The sequence below is a fragment of the Gallus gallus genome, chromosome 3 (genome assembly GCF_016699485.2).
Source record: "Gallus gallus isolate bGalGal1 chromosome 3, bGalGal1.mat.broiler.GRCg7b, whole genome shotgun sequence".
Lineage (NCBI taxonomy): Eukaryota > Metazoa > Chordata > Aves > Galliformes > Phasianidae > Gallus > Gallus gallus.
The window spans coordinates 89,376,514-89,397,035 of NC_052534.1; the positions used below are offsets into that span (position 1 = coordinate 89,376,514).

A 20,522-nucleotide genomic window follows, 5' to 3' on the forward strand; every position below is an offset into this window, starting at 1 on the left:
TCTTCAAATCAGCTTGTACTAGATGTCTCTGCTAAATTCATCCTTGTTTGTTCTGGAGCTAAAGAAAAACAAAAACAAAAACAAAACAAAACAAAAAACCAAAATCAAATATCTGATGATTTAAGGCCAGAAGATTTTCTGTGTTTTGTTCTGAAAGAGATAATTTTATTTCTCTGTATGTATATATTATATATTTGTGGGTGCTGTATGCACAGCAGAGAAGGGCTTGGTTCAGTATGTCAGAAAGAGGATGATGCTTCACTTATTTAAAAATGCAGTTGCATTAGTAATCACTATTTTGTTCATCAGCTGAAGGAGCATGTGGAGGGACACTACGTGGGACAAGTGGAACTATTTCAAGTCCTCACTTCCCTTCAGAGTACGAAAATAATGCTGACTGCACCTGGACCATATTGGCTGAACCAGGAGATACTATTGCTTTGATCTTTACTGACTTCCAGTTGGAAGAAGGATACGACTTCTTAGAGATCAGTGGAACAGAAGCACCTTCAATATGGTAAGTGAGAGATTTTGTAAAGATCCATGTTTCTGTTTTCCTTTGTTGGCATTTTAAAAAGATTTTTAAGGGCAGCTGTGGTTTCAACCTGTGAGTAATAGCCGCTTTGTTAGATATTTTCCTTGGTCTCTTTCATCCTCCAGGACTGAAAATAATAAAGTAGTCTGTTTCTAGTACTTTCCAAATCCTCATTTTCCTCCATCTTCAAGTGTTATATTGGTAAAGTGTCTTAGCAGTGAGCATTCTTCGGTGTTATACATTTGAACTTGGTACAAGCATGTTAGCAGATGCTGTATCTTGAATGATATTGTATTTTTCAGCAAAATTCAGCCTCATAGAAAAACAGGAACACATAGAGAGCAAATACATGTCATCTTGTTCTAAACAGGCTGTAATTCAATTCTATTTCTGTTCTCATGCATGCATGTATTTTTATTTTTTGTTGACTCATTAAAATTTTGGCTTAGGAATATTAGGGCTTACTAATATCAGGGCTTAATTAGTTCAGGATTAGCAATTGTAATACTCAAACTTTTTTCTCTGTACCAAGTAAAAGATGATAGTTCTTCTTATGAGTTATTTTAACTGATTAAATTACAGAACTGTTTGTAGTAGGATTTTTCTGCAAGCAACACATAGAGGCCTTATGTTGTTTTCATCCCTGAGAAGAATGCCTTGTATTTGGCATATATGCCATTGCTATAAAATGTAGCCCTGGGGAAAAAACAACAACAAAAAAAAACCCACAAAAAACTAAAACCAACACAGACCTGCTGCTCACAATGAATATTATCTTCAGAATGCTTTTTATGGAAATCTGATGAATCTCACTTTTATTTTTTATGTTGTAACGTGCTAAGCAATGAAATTTATTTTGTGAAGTTCTAGGTAGCATCTGATGTGTTTAAAAAAAAAAAAAAACTTGTCGAATGAAAATGTTCATGTTTAGCAAGCTTTGCTCTGGGGATACTATTGGATTTTGTCATAAGATTACTCTCCCATTTGTCCATGCGACCACAAGTTGTATAACAGCAGCCACTGAAATAGCTTTGTATAAATTCAGTGCTCATATTTTACTTTCTGAAATACAATATGCGAATACCCCACCTGCCCCACTGTCAGGCAGAAATATGCACAACATTCATCAGTTCTGATGTTTTATAATTGTGGGTTCTGAGAAGCAGATGATGAAATCTGGAAAGAGAAGAACTAATGGAATCTTATTAAAGGACATAAAAATCTGTCCATTTGGTTTTATGTGATAGGCTCTAATAGCTACATGAGTATATATTTGCAAGTTTATTCCAAGAAATTCACTTGCTACTGAACTTTTATATATAAATATCGGAATTGTTTTACATTCTATGTTTCCGTGGTTCTGTGATTTACAGACAATAACATTTACATATGCATATCCATTCCCCAGAAGATTTCTCAGAATAGGTGATGTAGAAGAATATGTATAAAGCAAAGGATACATATTTTGCATTGATCTTGTATGTTATGGATCACTAGTAGTGCTTGAAATCAGAAAGATCATAAGAATCTTCTTTCTCCTAGAATTTAATCTGAACATTTTTTCTCTCTGTTTTTTTTTCCCCAGATATTTTTATTAGCACACTTAATGTTATTACCATAAATAATTGAATAAATAAATAAAATTAGACAGTAAAAAAGTAGGATTTATGATATGTTCTTATGGTTACTCCTAAAAGTTTGCAGAAGCTATGGGAAGTTTTATAAGAAATGTTTAAAGGGTTATTGGATAAATTGTAATGATGCTACACGTTCAGCTATATTTAAACCAGAACGGTTACCATAGTGACATTAGAGCCATGCTAAATGTAGTGCGTGCTATAATCTACTAAAATCAGCTGTGCTTAGATGTGAAATTATTCCCTACTTAAAACTAAAGGTCTAGAGGTGTGTCACCCTAAAATGTGACTTTATTTGTAATTGCTGCCTTTTATTGTATCTAGCATCATGTCAACAGATTTTTGCAGCAATTCTGTGTTAGAAGACATATATGCCATTAGTGTGATGTGGTAATTATGATGGTTCTTTCCCTTAAAGGAATATTTGCTGTAGAATAAGTCAAATATTTTCCTACTGAAAAGCCCAGAAACACAGATATGCTAGCAAAGAGAATGAGAATAAAGAAAATAATTTCAAATTTGATTTGGTGATTCTCTAGTGATTTTAGTGTATGGTGCAGTAGCTTTAGATTAACCTCCCCTCTCCAGAAATGTCAATAAGATTATAAACAGTTTCATGACAATTACAGTAAAAACTGGATGAACCTTTTAGAAACAATGAAGTAAAGTGATGGAAATGCTAGAACAAATAGAATCTACATGCTGAGGAAAAAATAATCTTGTGTGTATATAAAATCTGTATATGAGATATTCTATCATATCCAGTTCCAGTCCAGTCCATTCTATTCTATTTTTTTTCTATGCCTCACATGTTTCTAAAGATGTTTAGTCGGTTTTAATTTTATCTAGCTGATTTGTTTCTCAATGCACTGAAGAGGAGGAAGGGATTTTTTTTGTTTTTTCTTACTTACGAAGGATCATTTGAAGACTGTGCATGCAGTCTGTCCTAATGATATTAGTTTATAAAATATTCAAGTGACATTACCTCATTATTCATTTTATGTCCACGATACAATTAGAGTGTCTAAGTAAGGGGCAGTTATGTATGTCTGGTTTTTGAATGGATGTTAGTATATAGATGAATGTATATTTTTCTTTCTTCTTTGAATCACTATGAGTGTCAGTGGGCTTAAAAAGATGTATACTAGTGCTTGCAAAGTGAATATGATCAGGTAGAGTACATTTTTTAGTCTGTAAGGGAAATAAAGTTATTATTAGTTACACTGTAGATGAAGGAAACTTTCTGAATTTGAATCACTTCCTTAATCTGTTATTACATAGAGAAACCTAAGATGTAAGATATATTTATCTGGAGTTGGTACGCTCTTTTTCACAATACCAAGAACAGTATTTCTGGGAGCTTATCAGAAAATCTTCTTCTGTCTGGAGTCCATCTCAAAGTTCACGAAATGTCTGGATTTTTAAAGATTTTGAAGAGCTCCTGTGTGGTGAACTATTAGAAGTGAAATAAAATCTTTATTCACATAATTTCTCTACATTGAATCTCATTTTAAATGGTTCCAGATACATCTCTTTATAGCTAAAATTATGTTTTATTTAAAATTAAAACAAAGTTGGATCTAGAGATGGCATTAAGAAGCATCTAGAAGTTCAGAATGAATGTGATATGTTTTGACGTAAAATCAGTAATACATATCTTGGGGATACCATCCATTTGAAAATCTCTTTGTGAGCCTTCCCAAAGACTACCCCTCAACATTGAAATAGATGCATGTATATACATATATATTGATTTGAACTATTTAGCTATTTTCAGGTGAGGTAAAGCTGAGCAATTCACATGGCTGTAGATAAGTCAGACTCAGGCTTTTTCTTGCATGTATTGTTTTTGCCATAATTTTTGCAAAATTAAAAACACATTTGAAAAAAATATATATAGCATTGCAATATGAACGAAAGGTGATTATGATGATAGGAATAATTCTGCTATTACTACATTTTAACTTGTAATCTTAATATTGAACATATTTTGTTCTTATTTTCTACTTTCATTTACGATACTAACATTATCTGACTGCTTCCATTTAGGTCTAAAGTTATTATCCTTTTTTTTTTTTTTTTCTTTTCAATTTTTGCCAATTGAAGGGTACAAACTGTACTTCATATCTAATTTTACTCAAATAAATTTCCTAATATTATTTTAAAATATCTTTCGAATTATTCAGATTTCCTCATAAATCACCTCAATACCCTAGTGAAAGACTATGGAAATTTATGTGAATGTGAGAGTGTTTTGGAAGCAACAGTAATGAATCGCTATATTCTTGGCATACATTTTGATATAAGTAACTGTAGTTATCTGAAACCCTCTTCCTGGTTCTGTGTTAATGAATTAGCTCTTACAGCAATTGAGTCATACTGGCAATTTGTGTTTCTCAGATAAATTTGTGTACTTATATATATATCAATACAAGCTCTTAGATATTATTCTAATCAGTAGCATTCAGATCTGTTTATTTCTTGTTTCTAGAAATCTATCTTCGTCTTACCTCTTGCATGAGAATATTGAGTTGTGTAAATCACCTTTTTTAATAGACAGCTATGGAAATAGATCCGTATATATGAACTGATTATCTCAGGATTACATGATTATACAGCTGAAGAGCACCATCTATTGGCTTACTGTGAAAAGGTGTATTGCATGCGGATGGACTTTCAATAAAGTTGTTGTTATAAACCAGAAAAAGGTTGTGGATATACCCTTGACAATATAAGGCTCTTTTTATTTTCTTTTCCTTTTCCATCAAATGCAAAAAACAATGCCATGATCATGCAATGAGATGGAAGCAATTAGATCCCAACCTTTCCACTTCAGAAATCTATTAAATTATTTATTTGTAATAATGTATTTATTTTTGCCTGTTTAGAGACATGCTACTGTCATCCTTGTTTTTTGCCATGGAACTTTGCTGAAACTCTGCCAAGTCATATGTTTTTTGTTGTTGTTGTTGTTTGTTTGTTTGTTTTTGGTGGAGATGCTGTTATATGGTTCTCTTGCTATTGTCTTAAACATATTTTATGAGGAGATGAGCTTTGCTGGTCATAGTGAGGCAGATTTAGATTCTAATTATATAATGAAGACAAAGCCAAAGAATATGATAAATAGTTTAACAAATAAGCGAAAATGTATCGTCTGAGTTTGTATGTGATCTCTGAGTTTCTGACACTGCTCTAAAAGAAATCAGATCATGGAGGCAATGAGGGCTTTGAGCTGGGGAGACAGTGAATCTAAGATATGAAGAATTTTCTTTGGGTAGATTGGAGGATAGCTTGACAGATTTTAAGGAGCTGGTAATGTTTTGGAAACATTTTCAGGATAGTAGAGTGTGTTTGGTTTCTGTCTGGGAATTTTGATCTTCAGAGTAGCCATAGTGAGAATTTTGAGCTGTCAGACCAGATTTTACAGTGTGCCATTCCAAATGTTCCTGGAGATATATTCAGATCACCACTACCACCTGCACAGAGTGAACTAAAACACCTCAAACTCTTAAGAAAACCACCATCACTGATGTTACCATACTTGAATCGTTGGCATATCTTCTTTTCCCCCAAAGCAGGACTATCTTGGTACATTTTCATCTCCTGTGTAGGACAGCAGTGAAGCCTGGCTGGTCATCTTCTTTTTTGTTACAGATATATTAGCCTTATCAGCATTCTGATTGTTTTTTTTTTCAACAGGTACTTGCCACAAAGTGATGCTGAATTACATATCCAATTCTAATCTTTGGGTAGTGATGTAAGAAAATGCTAACTTTTGGACAACAGCTTTCCTTTGGATTGTGTTTTTATCTTGTGTTCAGAGATGCAGGTTGATTGAAATAATCAAATTAAAAAAAAAAAAAAAAGATGTTAAAAGTCTTGATACAAAGGCAATTTTTGTTAAGGCCCAATTGGGTAATATACAGTAGAAATCTTGAGAAAGGTCTCATGTTTGTGTTTAAAGAAGACAAATCTGGAATGCGTTATTTTCTCTCTTGTAATCATAGTTATAGGATGTTGACTGGGAGTTCATCTAGTGCCTACCACCCTGGCATAGGCAGAGTTGCCATCCACTAGTCTGCCCAGGACCTCATCCAGTCTGGCCTTGAACACCTCCAGGGCATCCACAGCTTCTCTGGGCAACCTATTCCAGTGCCTCACTGCACTCCCAGTAAAGAATTTCCTCCTGACATCTAATCTAAGTCTGTCCTCCGTTAGTTTAAAACCATTCCCCTTTGTCCTATCACTATTGGACTATGAAAAAAATTCTCTGTCTCCTACTTGTAAGCTTTCTTTAAGTAATGTCTCTCTTAAGTGATGTCTCCCCTGAGACTTGTCTTCTCCAGGTTAAGCAAGCCCAGCTCCCTCAACCTTTCTTTGTAACAGGGGTGCTGCAGCCCTCTGATGATCTCTGTGGTCCTCCTTCTGACCCACTCTTACAGCTCCATGTCCTTCTTGTGCTGGGAGCCCCTGTCCTGGCAACACACAACATCGCAGCAGGGAGGGACAATCGCCTCCTTTTACCCTAAATAATATACACATATATAACTGTATGGATAGAAGTGTTTTGATACTTGATACAAAGTCTTTTACCCTAAAAAATAGGGTGGTATGTTAATTTAATGCTAGTAGTAGTGACTGTAAACTAATATCTCTTGCTTGTATTATCTGTATAGAACCACTTAACTGCTAACAATGTCAGCCTGTGAACAGTGTATAAAGTGAGAAGTACAGAAGCAGTGAATTGATGCTTAATTCACAGAACACTATTGCTTTCTTTGCACCTATTAATTTACAGCCTACCGTGCTGAAGAAGTATAAAGTCTTAATTCATAGCACATCACAAACCGACAGGAACATTAGAGTGAGAGAACTGTCTTAAGGAAGCACTGTGACCTACAGTATAATTTTCCACCACATTTACAATAACATGAAAAGCACTAAATTTTTAAAATTAAGCATATGAACAAAGTTTAAATACATTAAAAGGAAACCTGGATTGCTTACCTGAAAAATACCACTAACATTACTGTCTTTCTAAACAGGCTGTCAAATCCTGGGGATTCAATATGAGCCTAAAATTTCTTTCTACTAGTGCAATTGTATTGTTCTAAAATATGTATGTATTTGGCCTAGTTTTCTTGCAAAGTCCTTGACAATAGTCAGGAAAATATATTCTAACAGTGGAACCGCTTATGTCAGTATATTTGGGAAATGTTAGAAGCTTTTCTTAGAGCTATTTATGACAGTTTTTTTCTTCCCTTTACACAGTACCTACCCCTTTACTGTCAGACTCAAATGTATCATCCTAGTAAGAAAAAATCCAGATATTTTATCTTCTTTAAAATTGAGATTAAACCTTTTTTCCCGTTTTTGCCATACAGCCCTACTCGGAATTCAAAATCTGCTTACAATCACATTGATTTTCAAAAATTATTATACTAACTTTCTTTGCCCACAAAAATTCCAGAGCTTAAGCTGGGCTTGACTAACATAATTCCGTGGACATCTACATTAACAGACATAATAAGGAACGAGATTAATGAAGAAAATTTTGATGTGAATGTGTGTATGCATATAAATGTGAAGAAAGGTTACAAATATGAAGAAATAATATAATTCAATTCTGGGAAAATCAGAAAGATGAACAGTCCTGGTATAGCAAAGTTACACTGGCATGAGTCGTGCCTTTAAGAGAGGGTGAGAGATTGTCCCTTACTCCTACTTTCCAGCAAGTTTAAAAGCAAATAAAATGATGTAAATGAACTCATCAATCATTGTTGGATTTTTTTTTTTTTAAACAGTGATAGAATTTTAGAACATAAAAATTGTGAGAATATATTTTGAAATATTTTCAAAAATATTTTGAAAATTTCTACTAAAGTATAGGGCATAACATTTAATAACATGGATTTTTTTTCCCCAACAAAACTCTCCAAAGAGGACATACTCCTGCAGAAAACTCTACCTGATTGATTCTCTACTATAAACTGTCCAGTTACCCATTAGTTGCATAGCTCTTCTACTAAAACCAATGCTGTTTTATACATTGGTTCAGAGTAAACCCATCAGTTAACTATTCTTACAGCAATGTTAAGAAAATACCTTGGCCCCTTGTATCTTTGTTTACTTAGCACACAGAATGCATCAATTACTTCTTTGACTCTAAGAGAATGCTGAATTGAATTTAAATAATGTGTTTATTGATGGTCACTTTTTTTTTTTTTTTTTTTAATGTGTTCACAGTAGGCCAGTGTTTGGACTTAATGTGTTTTCTACAGAGGACTGTGCCTAGAGAATACTGTGCTGCATTGTATCTCAGATGTTTTGCAGAAACAGTTAAAGAACAAGAAGTTTAGATATGATATGTAGCAAATATCATTTATGTTTTCCCTGTTAGCTAAGTATGAAAAGGAGAGGACAATCAGTGGTGAAGAGAATTTACTGGGAAAAAAAAAAAAAAAACACTTTTTTTTTTTTTTTGGTTAATCAGTTTAGCCAATCTTGCTAACTACAGTAAAGAAAATGAACATCAAATATAGAACTTGAAAATGCAGATTAATTGTTTATTATTTTGAATGACATGTAGTTACTAAGCATATAAACTACTTATTTAGTGTTCTATTTTTTGCATCTTACACTGTATCATGCAGAAAGGGCAGAAAAGATAGAAAAGATATGCAGCCAGTCAAGAGCTTATATTAGTTTTCTCAAATGAACATTAATTTAGTACTGTTTCTAATACTAGTTTTGCTTTCTTGTGATGTGAGAAAAAATAGCAGTTGTAGTAGTAGTAGTATTAGTCGCAGCACACCAGTAAATTTTCCAACATAGTGCAAGCATAAAGAAAAAGATTATTGGAGGTTCTTAGGTATGGTAAGAGAGCACATTTAAAGACAGAGAAATTAATACTTTTTCTTTCGTAATTATTTATGGATATTTTAAAATTTAGTTTTAGTCTTGCCTAACCTCATGAATTTATCATTTCTTTTAATAAGAGACATAATTCGAATAATTGTTACTTAAAACCCCAGTAAAATATTTTTCTAGAAGTTGCATCATGGGAATCATTGAAGACCTTTTCTCTTATGAACTGCATAGTGTTAGCAATTCCCTCAGGAGATTGAGGGCTGCATCTCAGTTTCACAGACTGTAAACAGTATTTATTTAGAACTTTATCATGGATCAGGGCAATCCCAAGCAGAAATTCAGGCTGAGAGAATAACGACTTGGGAGCAGCCCTTGAGAAGGATTTGGGAGTTCACTTGTTGATGAAAGGGCCATGAAGAGCTGGGGCTCTTCAGCCTGGAGAAGAGAAGGCTCAAGGGGGACCTTTTAGTGGCCTTCCACTACCTGAAGGGGGCCTACAGGAAATCTGGGGAGGGACTTTTTATAAGGGCATGTAGCAACAGGACGAGAGAAAATGCCTCTAAACTGGAAGTTCATAGATTTACAGTAGATATTAGGATACTAGGAAGTAGTTCTTTACTGTGAGGGTGCAGAGACACTGGAACAGGTAGCCCAGTGATGTTGGGAATGGCCCCTCTCTGGATCTGGCCCCCCATCTGGCTGGACTGGATGGAGCTTTAAACAACCTGGTCTAGAGGGAGGTGTCCCTGCCTATAGCAGGGGGTTAAAACTAGATTGTCTTAAAGGTCCCTTCCAACACAAACCACTCTATGCTTCTATGGATATAGCATTTTAGACCAGAAATGTCCCTATTTACTCATCTTCATGCCTAGGGAAAATAAATAATCCTTATTTTATCTACCTTCAGAAAACTGTCATTTCTAATTGACTGCTTTGATAAATTAAAAAGAAAAGTAAATAACTGTCAGCAGTTACCCTATGGAAGCTTCTAAAAATTTATATTTAATTTTAGGGAAAAAAAAGTAAAAACATTAAAATCACCATTAGCATGCTTTGTTTCTAAGATCCACATTGTAATTTATCAGTTATAGCAAGCCTATTCTTGCTATATGGCCTCAAGTTGCGCCAGGGGAGGTTTAGGTTAAATATCAGGAAAAACTTCTTTACAAAAAGGGTTGTTAAGCACTGGAATAGGCTCCCCACGGAGGTGGTTGGGTCACCATCCCTGGATGTGTTTAAAAACTGTTTGGATGTGGTGCTCAGGGACATGATTTAGCAGAGAGTTGTTAGGGTAGCATGGTTAGGTTGTGGTTGGACTTGATGATCTTGAAAGTCTTTTCTAACCTGAGCAATTGTATGATTCTATGATTCTATATTTTAGACCTGTTAAAAGGATGTTAAAATGTTGTTCTGATATTTTCACTTCAAAGGTGTTAGGATGTGCTACCGTCTGCCATCTTTCACAGTATTACTAGTTTTCATTCCTCTTTTGTTCAACTATGATCAGTACTTAAAAAGGTCTTGTAAAAATACACAGAAGGGAAAACAGAAAGATGAGTAAAGAATTTCTTCTGTAGATCTCATGCCAGCCTATTAAATGAATAGAAGAGACTGACTTCCAAATTGAGATTGGATGCGTCTTTGATTTGTGCTTTAATCAGGTGTAAATTATTATGCACATCACAGGGATGACAACAGGATTTCTAATTTCAAGATACAGAACCTAGATCTAAAGACTGAATATACAAGAAAACTTTATTATACCAGTTATTTTTCTATCTTTATTGTTGTCAAGAGAAATTTAGAAGCAGTGAGTACTTAGCACTGAAGTTGTGGGATTCCATGATTTGGCACTATATACTAGGATAATTTCTAAATTTGAGGATTTCAGCTTGTCCAGAGGGTAACTATCAAGAGTAATCCCCCTTTCTAACAAACCAGTGTACAGGTTTTCACAGTAAATATTTAGATTTATCACACTGCCCCTGGATAGCAGTATGGTGGTAGACAACATAGGTAGTTGGTTTACTTCAGTTGCTGTGTATGAAAACAATCCTCTACACCCCCACTGTGCTAGATGAAGCTCTTAAAAATGTTCTCTGTGTACAGAAAGTAGCAATAAACCTCTGTAAGTCTACATGGATTTGAAAGCTGAATTAATAGTTTTATGTATACTTGAGTTTTAACCACATTTTAAATAGTACCATCAACTTTGGAAGAGACACCAAAATGATTTGGAATAAACAAGTAAGTTGTGATCTTCCATACTGGGAAAATCTAAAGTGATTGTCTAGTTCTAGACCACTTGTAGCAAAAGAGGATCAGTCTTTAAAAATAAAATAACTATAGTAATATATTTTTCAAAATACTGTTTTTTTTTTGTTGTTTTTAATATTGAACTATGTTGAATACTTTGCAGTTCTTGTCTGCTCAAAAAATTTGACATTATTTCAGAAACTTTTACATTTTAGAAATTAGAATTGTTTCCTTCTTGTTCAAAGGTATATAAAATAGTAGTATTTTCCCATCATTTAAAAATCCTTATGCAGGTGGTTTTTACTTTTTTCATGGGATTTACTTCTTAAGAACCTTGTATATGAAATACAGCAACTATTGATAAGACCATGCACAAGTTATCTCATGTCATTATTCTAGATTTATGACTGCTAATATTAACAAAGCAAACAACCCACTGTTCTACTGAGTTTCTGATGCAGAACTAGTAAGCATTTTTTTTTAGGATATTGTGATCTGACAAATGCAGGCAATAGATAAGAAACTCAAAATAAGCCACAAGAAGTCTCCATTCTAATAATCAACACATGTAGAGTAAACTTTAAAATTTCACTGTCTGGGCATATTTTCCCCCCAGAATATAACATCTATAATTGACGTACAGATCTTCACAATATTTTGTAATATGCTCCAATAGTTAATTGTCCTTATTTTTAATATCAAACATTTCTAAGCTTGTATACAGGTAGTTTCACATATCAGTCATAACATGCTCTTCTATCTTCCTCTAGGAGACTGAAGAGTTGTTATAAAACTGTTACCAAATAACCCTGCAACTTTCCCTTTACTAATATTTATTGATCCATTTATGGATCAATTTTTTGTGTATTTCACAAAATGGTCTTCAATTTAAAATGTTGAATTTTTTTCAAACCCTCTGTAAATTGCAGCTTCTTCTTCACTTGCAAACTATACTTGTGTAATAGAAAGGAACAATACCATAGCAGGTATTTACTTGTTATTTGCTGTCCATTGGAACACACAAATTCATATTAAGCAGCTGATACATTTGTCTGCATGTCAGTTGTTGAAGTGCTTTTCATTTGTTAGCTTGTTTTGTGATGCAGATATGTCCTGGGAGACAGCTCAATTCCTTTTCTTTTTTATTTTTATTTTTTTATTCTTTTTTTTTTTTAATAGAAACTGATTGTTCTAAAATAGTGAAGGAGCACAGGTACAGTGTGACATGAGTTTGTGCTTTCTACATGTTTAGCAAGTCTCATAGTGAGACATTATGAGCAATTAAAAAAAAAGTATTAGAGAAATTATACCCAGTGAATACTGTGAAAATTTCAATCCTTTGAAGTGTGACAGAACCCTTCCAGTCAGCTGAGGCAAAGGACACCCCTACCTTAGAATACAGTTATGCAGGCAACTCAGCAACTCTTTTGGAAAGGTACTTAATCAAAAACAAATGCCTCTTTTTCATTTCTGGGCTGAATTTAGAGGTGTGTTTTTTGTTTGTTTGTTTGTTTGTATTTTGTTCCCCATTTATTATCCCCATCCATTTTATTATGTTGGCCCACGACATCAGAGGCAGATGTTGGAGGCAAGGTAGTAATGGTTGACCCTTCCAATCAATATTATGTTCAATTTTGTTTCTGTACAACAGATGGCAGCAGAGGGGCAGTCTGACAAAATGGCATATGAAGGAAAGGTGTATAATTGACCTTTTTCATGTGGAAAAAAATTGCACCCATTGATATTCATCGACATTTATAGAGATGAAACAGTGGATGTGAGGGCAGCAAGGTGGTGGGTGGTACATTTCAGCAGTGGTAACAGAGACAGTGTGTCACCTCTGCTGGTGTAGATTCTTATGAATGCGGCATTCAGGCTGTTCATTGTTGGCAAAAAAAAGCATAGCTAATGGTGGTGACTACTGAAAAGTAGTGTTTTGCAGCTAAGAATTTGTTCTGTCAGAGAGTATCATTGTATTCTTTGTTTCAATTTCCATGGAAATAAATAGGAGGCATTACTTTCGGAGCAACCAATTTATGTATTTGTATCTATACAAGTGAGAGGATAACTATGTCTTTCCCATGACACAGAAACACACACTCCACATTCTCACACCAATTGAGACATAGCTCTTCTGGTGCACTTCAGCCTGGCCGTCTGGACCCAGGGAGACAACTGCTAGAGATGTCAGGTCTGCTTCTGTCCCAGCTTCTCTGTGTTCCACCATGCAGGCAGTTTTCTATATGTTGTATTTAACGTGTGTATTCTCCCCTGAGGGTTTTTTTCTAGATTATAGCTTTCTACATTAGATTACTGGCATAGGATGCCAGCTGCCGCAGCTCCAGACCTATGTCTGACTGACCAAAACTGACATTTCTTCTACATGAAGCTTAAATATAAACATCAGTGCTAATTTCTGTCAGCAGTTGCTGAGTTCAAAGGAGCATATTTTGCTTTGGAAACACTAAGCTGTTGAAGTGCAGCAATCACACAACAATTCCTTGCACAAAGCTAGGGGTTGATGGCCCTATGTATAGCAATGGTTGTCCCTTCATTGTGTTGACACTGCAGATAAATTCAAACATTTATGTTACATGCTGACATCCAGATCTGTACAGATAAGTATTGACCAATTGCAAAAGGTATGCGTGTTTCTTTCTATTGAATACTCTGAACAGTGCCAGTAACTGTATTCACGTGCTACTTGCTTTAAGAATATTTAACCTGAAAAAACAATCATGTGACATATACCATAGGTGTGCTTACATAGACTTATTCATCACCGGCAGCTAGAAAATCCTTTTGAAATTTTTAATTGCTAAGTTTGGTGCATAACACTGTAAAACAAGGATTCTTTTTCATATTTATTTCATATTTATTTTGTATATATTTCATTATATTTAATATATATAATCAATATGAATTAGCTTAAATTGTAAATAAGAGGAATTAAATAGTTTGTCACATTGTTTTCTATTATAAATATATATATATATATATTCTGATATAATATTGCTTCATATATAGAATGCAGCCAATTAGTTGCCACTAGGAGGGCTTAACTTCTTGCTCTCTGCATCTTTCTGATGAAAACCTGAAAGCAGGTTGTAGCAAGGTGGGGGTTGGCCTCATCTCCCAGGTAACTATTGATAGAAAGAGAGGTAATGGCCTCAAGTTGCACCAGGAGAGGTTCAAATTGGATGTTAAGAAAAATTTATTCTAAGAAAGAGTGGTGAGGCATTTGAACAGGATGCCCAAGGAAATGGTGGAGTCGCTGTCCTTGGAGGTGTTTGATGAATGTGTAGATGTGGTACTTGTGGGCGTGGTTTAATGGGCAGTACTGGTGGTAGGTGCATGGCTGGACTAGATGATCTTAGAGGTCTTATCCAACCTTGATGATTCTGTGATTCTGAAAGTTTGTATAAGGTACTGTCTGATTTATTGGACAAACCGTACAAGATCCAAAAAGGTCAGAGAGTGTGAAGAAAGTGAATTTTGAAATACAGGACATGATAAATGAATGATGAAATAATATCTTTTATTTTCAGTATGTTAAAAGAAATAGAGTACACCTGTCCCACCCAGCAGCTGCATCACAAAAAACCTCTTGAGAATGCTTGGGAGGTGAGGGGAATGTAAATCACAATTTGAACAGTAAAAAAAAAAAAGACAGAAATATACTCAGTAAATAAATGAAATACATCAAAATAAAAGAATGTGAGAACTTTTATTTCCATTATTACAAAAATAATGGAAGCTGAAAATGTGTAAATTTTATAAATTACATATTTTAATTAATTTTTTATGTATTACTATGATGAAAGTTCAATGTAGAAAGTATGAACAGTGTTTTCAGAGTAGATACACTTATGTTATTATCTTTTCTTAGAAGCTTTTCCAGTAAAGGTTTTTTTTTTTAATTATTATGTTTTATTTTAAAGTCTTATAAGGAACAGCTTCTAAGTCTTACAAGGAACGGCTAAGGAACTTAACAAGTGATAGGAGTAGAAGGAATGGCCTCAAGTTGTAGCATGGGAGGCTTGGGTTGGATATTAGAAAAAATTTCTTCTCAAATGAGTGGTCAGGAGCTGGAATAGCCTGCTCAGAGAGGTGGTTGAGTCACCATCCTTGGAACTGTTCAAGAAAAGTTTAAATGTTGTAATAAGGGATATGGTATAGTGGGGAAATACTGGTATAGGTGGATTGTTGGACTGGATGATTGTGGAGGTGTTTTCCAACCTTTGTGATTCCATGATTCTAAATCCAGAGAGAAAATACGTAATTCTTTGTTCAATATAGTTGAAGATAATTATTTGAAAAACAAATGTACCATGAACCTTTCTGGCTTTATTTATATCATTTTTGAATTTTCTTTTCTCACCAAATAGTAGTACTGCCAAGAGGTGATCACACAACTCATTTCAACTTCACATTCACTATTACAAACTAGTATTTACTGTCTTTGAAAGTATTTCCTTAACAGTACTCTTTCAAGTTATTTTTTTTCATATAATGGTGAGAACTCCATTCACTTTCTAATCACTGTATCTATTAATTAGTTTTAGCTCCACCACAGTAAAATAGTGCTGGCTGTCCTTATTTTAACTGCTGATTAATTTATTTATGGAGAATACTTCAAAGATCTTTGCTATCTTGGTTGTTGATTTTTTCTATAACATTTAATTAGAGTATGTGTCTGCATGAACATTCTTTTTATCAGATAAAACATGAAATTGTAATAGTCTTATATTCTATTCTTAAGTATTTTGTATAGCCTTGTTAATAATTTATAATGCCTCAATTGCATTGACACGTTTCATTTCAATGCTTGTTTTTAGTTATTTTATACCTCAAAATAAGTAACAGCTGAGCCCTGTTTAGTAGTCTTTGTAGGCGTGGGGTTAGGAAAGCCAGTGCCCAGCTTGAAGTAAACTTGGCAGGGAGTATCAAGAAGAACAGGAAGGGCTTCTGCAAGTACCTCAACCAGAAAAGGAAAGTCCAGGAGCGTTTCCCCGCCCACCCCAGGGAGTGACACAGGCAAGCTGGTAACAACAGACAAGGAGAAGGGCTTCTCTTATAAATGATCATCACACAGCCCTCAAACAAATGTTTTGGAAGGAGGAAGTTGGGGAAACAGTATTCTTCTCGCTGTAAGCAAAGATCAGGTTCATGACCACCTAAGGAATATGAACATCCATAAGTTTATGGGTCCTGATGAGATGTATCCCAGAGTCCTGATGGAATTGGCTGTTGTAGTCACTGAGCTACTCTCAATGACATTTGAAAAGTTGTGGCAATTGAGTAAAGTATCTGGTGAATGGAAAAAAGGCAACATCACATCCATTTTTAAGAAGGGTAAAAAGGATAGCCCCGAGAACTACTGACCTGTCAGTCTTACCCCTTTGCCAGCAAAGATCATAGTGCAGATCCTCCTGAAAGCTATGCTAAGGTACATGGAAGACAGGAAGGTGATACGGGACAACCAACATGGCTTCACCAAGGGCAAATCCTGTTTGACCAACCTAGTGGCTTTGTGTGATAGTGTTACTGCATCAATGGACAAGGGAAGAGCCACTGATGTCATCTATCTGGACTTTTGTAAGGCCTTTGACATGGTACCCCACAGTATCCTTCTCTCCAAATTGGAAAGATACAGATTTTTGGGTGGATTGTTCAATAGACAAAGACCTGGATGTAACAAATCTAAATGAAACATTTCGGACCTGGGTTGAGGCAACCTCCACCACCACCAAGACAAGCTGGGGGATGAAATATTTGAGCACAACCCTACTGAAAAGGATGTGGAGGTACTGGTAGATGACCAGCTGTACATGAGCCAGTAATGTGCCCTTGCAGCCCAGAAAGCCAACCATATCCTGGGCTACATCAAAAGAAGCACAGCCAGCAGGTTGAGGGAGGTAATCCTGCCCTTCTGCTCTCTACTGGTGAGGCCTCACCTGGAGTACTGCATCCAGTTGTGGAGTCCTTAGTACAGGATAGACATGGGCCTGTTAGAATGCGTCCAGAGAAGGGCCAGAAAATGATTCAAGGGATGGAACAACTTCCCTCTGAGGACAGGATGAAAGAGCTGGAGCTGTTCAGCCTGGAGAACAGAAGGCTTAGATGACCTGATAATGGCCTTTCAGTATCTTAAGGGGAGATAAAGAAAAGAAGGGCACACACTCTTTAGCAGGGTCTGTAGCGATAGTACAAGGGGAAATGGTTTAAAACTGAAAGAGGGTAGACTTATTTTAGATATTAAAAAAAAAAAAAAAAAGTCTTTTACAGTGAGGGTGGTGAAACACTGGAACATGTTGCCCAGATATGTGGTGGATGTCCCATCTCTGGAGACTTTCAAGGCCAGGCTGGCCCAGGCTCCCAGCAACCTGATCTAGCTGTGGTCCCTTTTGATTACCCACATGCCTGTGGCAGTTACCCTCGCTTTTATCCTTCTATGCATACAGTATTTCCAAATAGAAAAAAGGCTGCAACCCTTCAAGCTGTTTTGGGTATAATAATGCAAAACCTTGCATTTGGATTTGTTGAACCTTATGAGGTTTACCTAGGCCCACTGCTCAAGCCTGCATAGGGCCCTCCATGTGGCCATCAAACTTGCTGAGGGTACGCTCAACTCCACAGTCAATGTCATTGGTCAAGAAATTAAAGAGTATTGGTCCCAGCACTATCCCCTGTGGGACACCACTCATCACTGATCTCCATCTAGACATGGATTGACCTTTTACACTTTGCCTGTCTCATATCCCTCCAGAGCATGAACTCAACCATAAAGCAAAAGCAATTGAAGGTATTCATTCACACATTTGCCTGGAAGTTTCATAGTGCCTATCATATGCCCATGGCATTTCTATCAATAATGGATGTTTTTGGGTCAACCCAGTCTGGGATTTATCTACAAGGCAGAAAAAGTCACATTTAAATTAAATCATTGTCTTACACAGAATTCCTCTTGGCTGTATATAAACTAGGAAAACAAAAGACTGAAATGGAAATTGGGTGTATGTTTAAAACTGCTGTACCCAATTGTCAAATAATGCATAAAAATATAAAACTAGAACATTTCAAAATTGATAAATGTTTAGTGATGGCATTTCCAGTAGTTCAGCTCACTAACCATTCAGTAAGTGCTTAGGTGGAAGATAACCGCGGTAATGAAGTACGAAGTAATCATATGTTAGGGTGTGGATGTTATTTAGGGTACATAGAATTCTTTCTTATGAATCTTCCCACCAATGTGATTGAAGAAAATTCTGCTAGGCTTTTCTTGTGCCTTCGTGTACAACTTCATAAAATTTCTTTCTCTGCGGTATTGGCAAAAATTACTCAGCCAAGCACCACATACTGTGCTACTGACAAAAATAATCTATGTGAATCATGAATTCTTTTGTGTGGTTTGTCAGCATTTCAAGTCCTCTAGTGTGAATGAATGTTTGTTAAATCCCACTGTTTTCTTTTTCAAGAAGGGAAAAAAACATATTTAATGTCAAATATAAACTCAAGTATGAAATAAAAATGTAAATCTATTCCTCAAACTAAACTTTCTGCTTTTATTCTGTGATGAAATAAAACATAAGTCTCTGCGTATTTTGTTTTGTTTTTGTGAAATAATGATATGATGTGAAGTATCCCTGGTATGATTTTGTCTTTTAACCAACAGTAGCTATAAATGGAGACACTGGAATATTTGTCTTTGAAGCACTGCTGTTAAAAACACAGAAATACTTCTAGTACAAAGAGCTATACCAGTGCTCCCACCTGACTGTCTGTCTATATCCCTTTAAAGTGTATTATTAATAAATAAAATGCTAAATTATGTATTGTCAACTGCACAGTAGAATTTCACTACTATATTATTCTTTACCTGTTGACTCTGTAAACTGTGCATGCTGTGGAAGCTAATGTAGGAAAATTTAGTGTAGCTTTCTGATTCTTTATAAATGAGATCTCTAGTGAGACAGTATTTTAAGCAAATATCTGGTAATGCTTAATTGGGTTATCTGTCTAGAAGATATTTATGAACATATTTGAAGACTGTATTATTGAATGAGAAATGCACTTTCACTGACACCTGTTTTTAATCAGGGAAAAGAGCATGCAAGTCACTGAGTGATTTCCTCTCAAGTTAGTTTTGCATCCACCTGTCCCTTGCATACACCTGTGTTTTCCAGTGCTATTTGCTGAATTTGTCCATGAGTTGGGACAGCTTCAAACATATCATTAATATTTCAGTTTAAATATGTACTATGACTTAAATTAATTATTTGAAACTTAATTGCCACAAATAAATATTTCTGTGCCTATATAAATTTGGTGTGTTTTAGAAGATAAGAAAATGCAGCCTCAAACTTTTTTCATTTTGCTTCAGAAATATTAAGAGCTTATTTGCATGATTCTTCATACTCAATGCAAATGCACTATGAAAGAAAATACAAATGGCCTTACTTCAGCAAAGAACTTTTATTTGAACCTAAATATGTCTGTATGGCATTTATTTGGTGGAATTTTTATATATTCAGGCATTTACATAAAAATCCTGTTGAATGAGTATTACTTATATTTAGTAATTGATTTTTTTCCCCGTCCTTATGACTATATGACGGAATCTTTCAACGTTTGCAGGATTGTGTCCTTATTGTAACAGAAGCTTCCAGCAAGCAATCAATCATCTGTAGTTCAGAAAATATGAAGGTAAACTCAAGAAGTCTTGCTTTGTTAAAGCAAATGTGTACTTCAAACAATGATATGATTTTTTGGCAGACCCTTGGTGGGAGCTTGTTTTCCATTCAACTGTAAGGCAACGACATTCATTGTCTAGAACTCTTCTGTGTAGCAGAAGGGCAAATGCTTGTTTGATCTTGATTTTTAGTACAAATACAAATCCTGAAAGCAAGGTCTCACAACCCTTCTAAACTTCTTGAGATTTAAGCAGGTGGTGTCATGTAAGTTACATCAGGGATAACTGGCTTGTGGCAGCCAAGCATTCATAGTGATGTTGCTTTTCAGCTTTTCATATCACTGTGAAGCAGAATTCATCAAGTGTTTTTCCACTCACTAATAGGGAAATTCAGCTGGGATTAGGCTGTTGTGAGATAGGTTAGTTTTACCCAACTGATGGGGTGTTGTTGCACTAGTAATCCTGTTCAGTATGAGATGAACCACAAGTTCAGACATTTGCTGTATGTGCTCGGTTGAGGAGCTGCTGGAGT

The 20,522-nt window shown here is 35.2% G+C and overlaps 1 protein-coding gene across 2 annotated transcripts in view; it reads left to right on the forward strand.

The window, feature by feature from the left end:
- CSMD1 (CUB and Sushi multiple domains 1) overlaps positions 1-20,522 on the forward strand; it is a 1,033,500-nt gene that overhangs the window by 552,572 nt on the left and 460,406 nt on the right. For both annotated transcript variants that reach the window (XM_015284920.4, XM_015284921.4), the window contains exon 5: positions 310-517. In XM_015284920.4, coding sequence (XP_015140406.2) covers positions 310-517 — 208 coding nt within the window. The remainder of the gene's footprint in view (positions 1-309; positions 518-20,522) is intronic.